Raw genomic sequence first — 11,153 nt, 5'->3', positions numbered from 1 at the left:
TACCTCTTATTAGGAAGCTGTGATGAGACCAGATTCTGAGAAATTGCTAGAGGTCATGAGATCCGAAATGGAATCCATGTACATCAACCAAGTATGGACTTTGGTTGATCCACCTGAAGGGATAAAACTCATTGGGTGTAAGTGGGTCTTTAAGAGAAAGACTGACATGGATGGACTAATATATAAGGGTCGTCTGGTAGCTAAAGGTTTCAAACAAATTCATGGTATTGACTATGATGAAATCTTTTCTCCAGTAGCGATGTTTAAGTTCATTCGGATCATGCTTGCTATTGCAGTATACCACGATTATGAGATCTGGCAGATGGATGCCAAAACCGTGTTTATGAATGGAAACCTGCTCAAGGATGTGTACATGACACAACCTGAGGGTTTTGTATATCCACAGCATACTGGCAGAGTATGCAAGCTGCATAAGTCCATTTATGGATTAAAGCAAGCTTCTCAGAGCTAGAATCTTCGATTCAATGATGCGATCAAACAGTTTGGTTTCATCAAGAATGAAGATGAACCCTGTGTCTACAAGATGGTTGTAGGGAACACAGTTGTCTTCCTTGTATTATATATGGATGACATACTACTCATTGGGAACGACATCTCTTTGCTGCAGTCTGTCAAGACTTGGCTAGGGAATTATTTCTCAATGAAGGACTTAGGTGAAGCAACCCGTATTCTAGGCATATAGATCTATAGAGATAGATCTAAGAGATTGCTTGGCCTAAGTCAGAGTACATATATTGACAACGTATTACTATGGTTTGTCATGCAGAACTCCAAGAAGGGATTTCTGCCGATGTCACATGGTGTGAGTCTTTCGAAGACTCAAAGTCCCTCTTCTAGAGAGGAGAGAGACCACATGGATATGATCCCTTATGCCTCAGCCATAGGATTTATCATGTACGTCATACTATGTACTCGTCCTGATGTTTCGTATGCTTTGAGCATGACGAGCAGATACCAGTCAGATCCAGGTGAAAGTTACTGGATAGCAGTCAAGAATATTCTTAAGTACTTAAGAAGGACTAAGGAATATTTCTTGATATATGGAGGAGATGATGAGCTTGCTGTAAAAGGTTACAGTGATGCCAGTTTCCAAACTGACCAGGATGATTATAGATTGTAGTCTGGTTTGTGTTTTGCTTGAATGGTGGTGCTGTGAGCTGGAAGAGTTCGAAGCAGAACACAGTTGTTGATTCTACAACAGAGGTCGAGTATATTGCTACATCATTAGCAACAAAGGAGACAGTTTGGATCCGCAAGTTCATTACTGAGCTTGGGGTGGTTCCTAGCATTGCAGATCATATTGAGCTCTATTGTGACAACAATGGAGCAATTGCATAGCCTAAGGAACCTCGCTCACACCAGCGAACCAAACACATACTACGGCGCTTCCATCTCATTCGAGAGATCATCGATAGAGGAGATGTGAAGATTTACAGAGAACCCACAGAGGCTAACATTGCTGATCCCTTGACCAAGGCTTTGGCACAAAGAAAGCATGATAGTCACACTAGGTCATTGGGCCTTAGAGCCTACACTGATTGACACTAGTGCTAGTGGGAGATTGTTAGTTAGAGCCCTAGAGCCAATCATATGATGATTGTTATATGGACTCATTGTATCATATTCCTATGTATATAACGACATTTATTTTGGTTATTATACTTACTTATATTGGAGCCAAATAATTAAGTATAATAGCGTCCTTGAGTAGAAGGTTCTTATCTATATCAATCGATTGGTTGAATCGATAGTGAGATGATATAGAGAACACTACTCTTAATCATTCCTAGTCAAGTATTAACATTCAGGGGCAATGTTAATGTGACAAGACTAGCATATAGGTCAACTCGATGACTTGATCTCACAAGTCATGGATATAGAGATATCAAGTTGACACATGGGTATGCATTGGAGAATGTATACTGAATGACCAGCCATGAGAAAGTATCATGGATCGTTATATGAGTGTCATATACTTTCTCATGTGGCTATTAGTATGACTATTAGTCCTTAGACCTGAAGTCACCATGGTTCCCTACATAAGGAGTTGCATACTTTGGCTTCGTCAAACGTCACCCATAACTGGGTGGACTATAAAGGCGATTACTGGGTATGTAACAAATTATGCGGAGGGATGTGAGTGATGTAGATGGGATCTATCCCTCCTATATAACGGGAGTGACATTGTTATTCTTGATAGAGTGAAACCACTAAGTGCATGGTCATGCCCAAATGAGTCAATATGAGATATTGAGATCATTTGATTATAGTGAGTCTATTTGGAGTTCAAGATTTAGATTGATCAGAGGATGACATCGTCTATGCCTCAAATTGATCAATCTAGATGTCAAGGATAGAAGGGCATTTGTCATATATTGTGAAGAGTCATAATTAGTAGTCACAAGGTGATGTTGGATCTCAACATTCTTATAACTTGGGTAGTGATGATGTGTTGCTAGATACTGCTCATTACTTATGTTTCTAAATGGGTTTAGGAGCATTGCCAACGTTACAAGAACCTATAGGGTCACACACAAAGGGTAATTAGATGGAGATTAGGTTCATTTGATGAACCAAGAGGATTAGGTTCATGTGATGAACCAAGTTGGATTAAGAGTAATCCAAATTAGACTAATTGAGTTGGACTCAATTTGATTCATGTGTTGAATGAGTCTAATTTAGATTATGACTCATTGAATCAATTTAATTCAATGAATATAGATTCATTAAATTAAGCTGGCTTGAATCAAATGGTTGGATTTAATCAACCATGGGAGGTAAGAGGTCAAGTTTGACTTGACTTGAGAAGGAAGATTAAGAGTCAAGTTTGACTTGACCTTGACTTGACCATATGCCTTCATTAGATGACTTGGCATGAGGGCCGGCCAATAATGATGTGCCACATCATCAAGAATACTTCATGGTATGCCACCTGTCACGCCCCGGGGGAGTCACTGCCCGAAGAAATTTCGGCAGCATATCTCCTGTACGGCGGACAATCTGAAACTTTCTACATCACCATATATTTCAGCCACATGCGGTTGGAATAATACCAATAATAAACAAACAATAACACAAACATCCACGCAGTTTATATCAATTTCATCCTCTGGCTGACACAACCACGCAGTTAAATAGTAATGATAAGAAGACTCAAAATCCACCCTACTTAACTACACCCATAAAGCTTAAAACCGATGTCCTACTCCACTACACTCATAAAACACAAATCACAACGAACTTACCTCTTCTGCCCTCTAGGCAGGCATGTAGTAAAAACAAATCCAAATAAAAGTCATCCACAAGTAAAACAATCCATACAAGATCCAAAGTATGCAAAACATAACAAGTCTAAACATAGTCAATTAAAGAAAACTCAAGGACCAATAGACGTCCTCGTGGTCTGCAGGGGACTAGCGACTGGAACTCCTCCAAACAGCATAAACCTGAAAAATAGCAACGGAGGAGGGTGTGAGTCCAACACTCAGCGGGTAACAACTGATATACATAGTAAGGAAATAACATCTAGCACTAATCATGCGTACAGTCTCCTGACGTAATAAAGGTAAATGCAAACTGAAAAAAACAGGAGAATACTATACTAACCAGGATCTGGTACAAGGATAAACAGTCCGAGAGGTATAAAAATCCTGTATGCATGTCAAGCATGGGCATCCAACCAATATGCAGCAAATAAATGCAGCAAACACAATCACAAAAAATAAATGCATCAATGCGTATGATGCCAATGCAGTCATGGTCACCCCTGACGCCAGTCAGCCATCTCACACACAATGGTGGGACCGAGTGGGTAGGGCTGTGACAACCGTACACTCTGCATCACTACTCCTGATGAGTGACCGAGAGGACGGGATGCTGTCGGAGTACACACATACTCCTACCCCAAATCATAAATGGGGGAGCGCAATGCTCTCATCTCCCGGTACACCATGACGAGGAGGGATCCCTAACATGCTACCACGCTGCGTCACACCACCCATGAGCGGACCAACGGAGCATCGAACAGAGCAAAACTGACGTGCTACCATGCTGCGTCACGATACCCATGAACGAAACAACAGAGCACCGAACAGTAATGAAACTGGCGATGTGCTCGACAATAATGGAGCAATCTATCACACAACATGCAATCATGTGCATGGTGCATGACACTAAGCATGGTAATATACTGAACCAATCTATATATACATATGATGTGCACCATAATCAATAAATCATATCAAGGGTACACAGATCAGATAAGGTATCACACCTAGGTCCTGAACATGGTGAAGCATGGTTATATCACTACCCTTATAAGCATGTATAATCAAGTAAGTAATAACATGAGATGCAAAACAAGCAATCAACCAAGCATGTAACAGGTATCGGGTAGTGACTAACCGAAGCAAATAAGAAACATAATTATTGCTATTTGTTAACTTCACTACTATGCATATCAAAGACATAAAGTCAAAAGTACCCGCCTCCAACCGACAAGGTCTAATCTGGTCCAAATACGACGTCGAGATACTTGTCTCGTGTCAAAGTCCTGTGTCATGAATTGAAATACATTTTATTTAGCTACCATCCTACTAAATAGCTAAATAAAATCTCAAATCCTAAATTAGGGCAAAACCCTAATTAACACATGTATCTAGGTTAACGTTAGTTATTAAGCTATCTATCAATCATTTATAATATGATTAAAACCCTATTCCTTACCTCACTTCTCACAGCAAGGATGTTGCTGGAAATTATGGCAAGAAAAATCACAGCTGCTATGGAACCCCGATACACTACCAGCGAATTAAATCTACAATTAAAGACCACTATCCTTAGTTAGCATGATCTTCCACCCAACACAAGTGCTGCTCACAACACAACAAGAATCAAAGCACAAAATCAAAAACCAAACCTTAAACCCTTACCTTAAATCCCACTGCTGAATCACTGCTGCCCTCTGTCGCCTTCTCGAGCTCTCAACTCCCGGCGGCACACAAAACAGAAGCACGACAGTAGTCGCTCCAGATCAGCGGCACGGAAGAGGGAACTTGGCCGACGGTGGCGGCAGTGAATCTGTTGGTCGGCTCAAACCTCACAGTGGCGACTAGGGCACCGGAAATCAGCCGGCGGCCAGCGCTGGGTCGGACCTGGTGGCTGGCACAGAGGAAATCGGAGAGGGGTGGTGGTTGTGAACCCAAAAATCTAGGGCACGAAGGTCGGCTGTGATGGTTAGCTCTGGCAGCACAGTGAGAAGAAGGGAGATCGGCAGAGGGCTCAGCGGTGGTCGGCGCTAGGGCTCGGCGATGTACTGCGGGGTGGCGCAGTCGGGTGGAGAAGGCTCAGCCGAGAAGATGGCTAGGGCACAGACGATAAGAGGAAGAGAAGAGAGGCGCTCCACGCCGTGAGAGGGAGAGGGAAAAGGCTCGGGAGAGGAGGGAACTGCTCGTGCGGTTAGGGCACGAGAGGCTTCGGCGGGGATCAGCGTCGGCCACGTGCACGGGGAAGGAGAAAAAAAAACAAATAAAGTAAAGAAGAAAAACAAATAAAAAGGAAAATAAAACTTTTCCTCGTTAAAATGGGGTAGCCTAAACAGGCTTTCTCGGGCCCCGTTTTTATCCCCGTTAACCAGTCCATACAAGCTCCGAAAAATTTCCGAAAATTTTTTCTAAAAATTACAGAAAATTTCCTTATTAATATTCGCCTATTTTCGGTAATTTACACCACCTCATGAGGGAGATCAAGAGTTATGACCCTTGGTATCCCATGGAGGTTACAAACCACCATGAAGTGGTCGACCACTTAAAAAGGTGAAATTAGTGCATTTATGTGCTAATTCAAGGCAATTGATTTTCATCTTCTTCGTCCTCTCTTCTTGTTCTCCCTCTCCTCCACTTTAGCCGAAACCTCCTTGAGTGCTAGCACACTTAAGAGGTTTTTCTCCACCTACACTACAACAAAAACATTAAAAGACAACGGTTAAAAACCGTTGTCGTAGGCCCTTTAAAATCGTTGTAACTGGCAGTGTTGTTAAAAGTGGAGGCTACGACAACGGTTTTAAACCGTTGTCTTTTCAATGAAAAGACAACAGTTTTGCAACGGTTTTAAACCGTTGTCTTTGAATGAAAAGACAACGGTTTAAAACCGTTGTTGTTTAGAGCATTTTTTATTAACACTGCTAGTTTACAACCGTTTTTGGGGCTTTGACAACGGTTTTTAACCATTGTCTTTGAGGGTGATAGAAAACAACAACAGTTTTAGATCATTGTCTTTTAAATTATTATCTTTTAATACCAATATATCATATTTCAATATAAATATATAATAAAGAATCATAATCACAAAAGAAAGAATATTTTCCATATCAATATCATTCAAAATGTTACTTATACAAGAATTATATTACAATCACAAAAGAAAAAACATGTCTAATATTCAAATAAAATTTATCCCAATACAAATAAGCAAATAAACTTCATTTACAACTAATGAATAATTGTCAAAAGACTAGAAACTTGTGATGGTGGTTCATGCCATGTAGGATTGCAAGTAATTATTGTCAACTCAAGCCCCATCAAAATCTTCAACTTGTAGAATTTCATCGGACTCCTCTTTCTCACTTGCTGATTCTTCCATATCAACCTTTTCCATCATTCTGTATTTTTGTGAATCAAAGTATGTGAGCAAAGCACCAAAAATAAAAGGGAAGAATATAATACCTGTAGAAGACGTAAAACAGGGTTGATAGCTGAAATTTAGAGAAATGTAGTTGCTACAATCACAATAACAGATTTGATAAATCATACTCTTCAAGTACCCCATTCATATCGGCAAATAAAACCACAACATAAAACTTTGTCAATAGAACCTGCAAAATATAAACATATATTAGAAGAGTTCATCTTTATCTGAAGCACTAGTAACTCTTGACCATATACAATTTTTGATACAAGGAGAAAGTTTCATGAAGGTTTATCCTAGACTTGCAAATGAAGCTACTTTTTAGTGTTGTATTAATGTAAATGGTTTTCCAAGTTTTGAAGTATTAATAAAACTCGACTTAATGAAGTTAAAGCTTATCCTAGAGCTCAATAAGTTTCTCATGTGACTTGCTGTAGGAAATTCTAAGAAACAACATAACAAGCCTTCTGGCAGTACAAAAACGAAGTCTGCTGAAACAGAAATTTCTGTCTCAAGACTTGACATACCTGTTGGCCTCATCAAAAAAGTTCAGAAGCACCCAGATGCAGATTCACTCTATGTTGAAGAAATTGATGTCGGTGAAGAATCCCCTCGAACAGTTGTTAGTGGCCTCGTGAAATATATTCCTCTTGAGGAAATGCAGGTTTATTTTGCTTCCCTTTTCAAATTTTCTTCCATTTGGATGTGAATTTCCTATGTTCTCTAAATCACTGGTGCAGAATCGGAAGGTTTGTGTCCTTTGTAACTTGAAGCCTGCAACCATGAGGGGCATTAAGTCACAAGCAATGGTCTTGGCTGCATCAAACGATGACCACACAAAGTTAAGTCGTTAACTCTGCCTCCATTCTTACAAGTCTTTGCTTTTACTAACCTGTTAGTTTTTTAGTATTATAATATTGGTTGGTTTACCTGGGAAATTATCATCTTTACATGTGATCATTCATCAAGAACGACTAATGAATTCATTTTGTTTCCAGGTTGAGTTAGTTGATCCACCATCATCAGCCAAGGTTGGTGAACGAGTGACCTTTCTGGGATACTCAGGCGAACCAAACAGCGTCTTAAACGCCAAGAGCAAAGTTTGGGAGAAGCTGCAGGTTGATCTGCAGTCTAATAAAGAGTGGTTGCCTGTTATAAGGATGTGCCTTTCACAACATCTGCTGGTGTTTGTAAAGTTTCGTCTATCACAAATGGAGCCATAAGGTAGACAATCTGCCTTTTTACATTAAGGTCCAATGCATTATAAACCAAAAATTATAACAAGTATGAGGTCAAAAAAGTATTGAACAACAAACATAAATCTTAAATGAGTTTCATATGCTAAATAAACTCCATCAAGAAACTACTACTTGATTAAAGGATAAAATTTCTAGTCTTAGTGAAAGTGCAGGCTCAACTTGCAACTTTAATCAACTTATTCAAGCAATAGCGAATACAACTTGATCAAGGGCTTCATGTAATTCCCACTAGTGGGTGATTCTTAATCAACAATTATTATCTTAAAGGAGAGATCAAGGGATTCTCGGATAAATCTATTGTAGCATTGCATAAACTAAGCTAACTAAGCTCTGACAGATCTTGTTTCGCCATCAAGTTTCTAGAAACAAAATAAAACCATTAGTGTGTTTAAGAAAACAAAGACTTCTAATCTACTTATCTGTCAAGCGCCCAAGAGGTATGTGTTTCATCAAGACTAATAATCTGTGAATAAAGTCAATAGGAGATTAAGGACTAAGATTAAGGGCACTTTCAAAGAGGAATAATTATAACGTCAAGCATAAGGAAAAATATAGAATTAAGTAAATTATACAGTAGCCCAGCACAAGTGACACAATAGACTTCTTCCGAGACAACTAAGATATTAACAGACTTATTTTGCACTCATTTCTATCTCAAGAATATTCCATTAAGAGGGAAAAAGCTAAACTAGATGCAAACTAACCTTTCCATTCGGCATTGCAAGTATTTCTTTGATTCGCTCGATCTCTACAATTAGAAAAATGAGAAGGCAATAAGAAATAATCATAAGAAATCTAATACATAAAGGAGTATAAAAGAATCTGACAATGTTTACTCGCATTGGAAGAATAAATTATATCATTGGATTATAGCACCAGAAAAACATGCTAATTACATCAATTTTTAATCTCTAAAGTCAACACAAGGATGTCACTAGATGCTAACCAATTTGCACTTGTCACTAGATGCTTGAAAGATCTTAAAGTGAAAAACTATGGAAAATTGGCAAATATTAATCAAAGGACTACATAATGGAGAGAAAGAATAGCAACATCTAATAGTTATCACACATTGCAATAAACTATGAGAAAGGTAGCACACAGATATAATTAGAAATTCTTCACAATTCTAATATGCTTAAAAAAATCAGTATGGGGAAGTATTAGCAAATAAAGGACTAGATCTAATTAAATGAGTCAAAGAAATCACCTTCTCACATGTCTCTCGTTCTACTGTGAAATCTTACAGCATAGTTACACAGATCTAATGGATCAGAGCCAGGTCAAAAATGTAGCAGACAATCTTAATTCATTACAGGAAAGATGTGTGATGAGAACCATATCCACTGTGGGTCTCAATTACTTCAAGCTGGCGGAGGGCAATCCAAAGCACTCGCTTAGCTCTATAATTCAATATTCCAAGTTCACATATCTTGGATGTTCTAACATCTACACCTAGAAGATATCCAAGCATAACAGGTCAATGTCAATGCATATTGAAGCTAGAAATTAGCAGTTTGAAAGGATAGCAAAGAGATTCATCATGTGCATTGAGCTTGTTAGCACTTCTAAGATAAAGGTGCCACAACAATAATCTTTTAGTCTATACCATGAATCCAAACATACATCTTATAGGGAAATTGAATCTGCTTGGAGCTTATTCATGAATAAGCACCTGTTGTCAACAATAATCATATTGAAGCTTTGGAAGCATCTTATACATACACAAACAAAAGGGAAATTGTAGATGAATTAAGGCATGCTTGTACTATAATACCTTGTCTTCAGGCACATGATCATGTGAGTGATCTCCATGCCCTTCCCAAGGATGACGCCAACCCTGAATAGGTGTTTGTACAACAGTTATATTGAGATGACCAAGGTATAGGATGATATTCATAGTAAGGTAATTTACCAAGACTACTGGTCCATCTTGCTTGGCCCTATAAAGAATCCAAAACCTGCAAAGGAATGTATATTCACATGGATCATCATGGTTATGTTTGAAAAAAATGAAAGCATTATTTAGAAAAAACCAGCATTTAAAAGACATTTTTTTAATCTGTCATTTGATATAATGTTTGCAAGGAAAAAGATCTCGGCAGAAATATTATTGTAGAAATTGGATGAAAATTGTTATTTGTTTCATCATATTTGTGTCAAAGTCAGTAAAAGTCGTGAGGTGTTGAATTGAAATGCCCACATAGTAACCCATAGGGAGAAAAACATGTCAAGAATATATTACTTTTGCAATAAGATAAACACCAGAACTATCTCTCCACTTGAGCATATTAACAAACATGATCTCTGCCTTAGACATGTTGAAGTTCCGCAATCACAAAAATCTGCAGAGAAGAATAGAAAGCTATAGCATCAATAGTAAAATTCTTTCACACGATATAGAACTAGGACATGTATGATCAATATAATAATAAGAAGGATTCAAAAAGAGAAATTTCTTCCAGCTACTTAACAAATGTATTCTAGCCATACCGGAGAAGTGTATGGTAGTCATCATACTTCTCAGGTAGCTGACCCTTCGATAGTAGTGTGTCCCTCAACGACTTCACCACTTTCTCCTCATTCGGATCGTGGACGCCTTGGAACATCGTTGGAAATGCATTGCTTTTGCTGACCTTAGTGAGCGATTTCTACAAGGACCTGAAGGTCAATTTTGAAGTCAAAGGGGGCTTCTTCTTCTCGGGCTCCGGAAAATGCCAATGTGATTCCAAAGGTCCGTAGAACGTGTTTGTCCTTCTCGTCTGCTTCTGTTCCTCAGTGGTCGTCGAATTCCTCCTCGAAGAGTCACCATTGGACCTGGCTGTAGGATAGTTACCCTTCCACCAAGAACTCATTTCGCTTACCAGCTTTCTTTATCTCCTAAATTTCGCAGAATGCCTAGTTTTGACATAAGATGGAGGTGGAGGTTGGAGGGAAAAGCCAGGCTTCCCTGGAATAACTTCAAGCGCTGAGTGGAAGCCATGGAAAGGAGATCGCCCTCCATCTTCAAATGATCTGTAGAAGAAAAGTAAAAAAGCAAAGAATATGAAACGCACGATGGACAAAGGAGCGATCGAGTCGAGAGAGGAATAAAACAGAAGTGCTGCTTGATCTTAGCAGTGCTCCAAGGTCGTCGAGGTCGCGGTTGGTACAATCCGTGGCTGCAGATCAGAGGTATGCGATGAGGTT

At 39.0% G+C, this 11,153-nt stretch overlaps 1 protein-coding gene across 1 annotated transcript; it reads left to right on the top strand.

The window, feature by feature from the left end:
* Nucleotides 1-5,330: 5,330 nt before the first annotated feature.
* On the top strand, nucleotides 5,331-8,102 carry LOC121979533 (probable methionine--tRNA ligase). The gene is made up of 4 exons (XM_042531522.1): nucleotides 5,331-5,355; nucleotides 7,143-7,369; nucleotides 7,446-7,547; nucleotides 7,704-8,102. Exons 1-4 carry the CDS (start codon nucleotides 5,331-5,333, stop codon nucleotides 7,926-7,928), a joined length of 579 nt encoding a protein of 192 aa, XP_042387456.1. The 3' UTR covers nucleotides 7,929-8,102.
* The last annotated feature ends 3,051 nt before the right edge of the window (nucleotides 8,103-11,153 follow it).

Source organism: Zingiber officinale, chromosome 5A (genome assembly GCF_018446385.1).
Source record: "Zingiber officinale cultivar Zhangliang chromosome 5A, Zo_v1.1, whole genome shotgun sequence".
NCBI classification, from domain to species: Eukaryota; Viridiplantae; Streptophyta; class Magnoliopsida; order Zingiberales; family Zingiberaceae; genus Zingiber; species Zingiber officinale.
This window is presented reverse-complemented; position numbering and strand designations above follow the sequence as displayed.

What these genes read in the sequence shown, in the direction of transcription:
- LOC121979533 (XM_042531522.1), top strand. Translation starts at nt 5,331, where the DNA reads ATGTACTGCGGGGTGGCGCAGTCGG. An exon ending in CTGCGGGGTGGCGCAGTCGG is followed by an intron (nt 5,356 to 7,142) that starts GTGGAGAAGGCT and finishes GACTTGCTGTAG; the next exon opens with GAAATTCTAAGAAACAACAT. An exon ending in TTCCTCTTGAGGAAATGCAG is followed by an intron (nt 7,370 to 7,445) that starts GTTTATTTTGCT and finishes TCACTGGTGCAG; the next exon opens with AATCGGAAGGTTTGTGTCCT.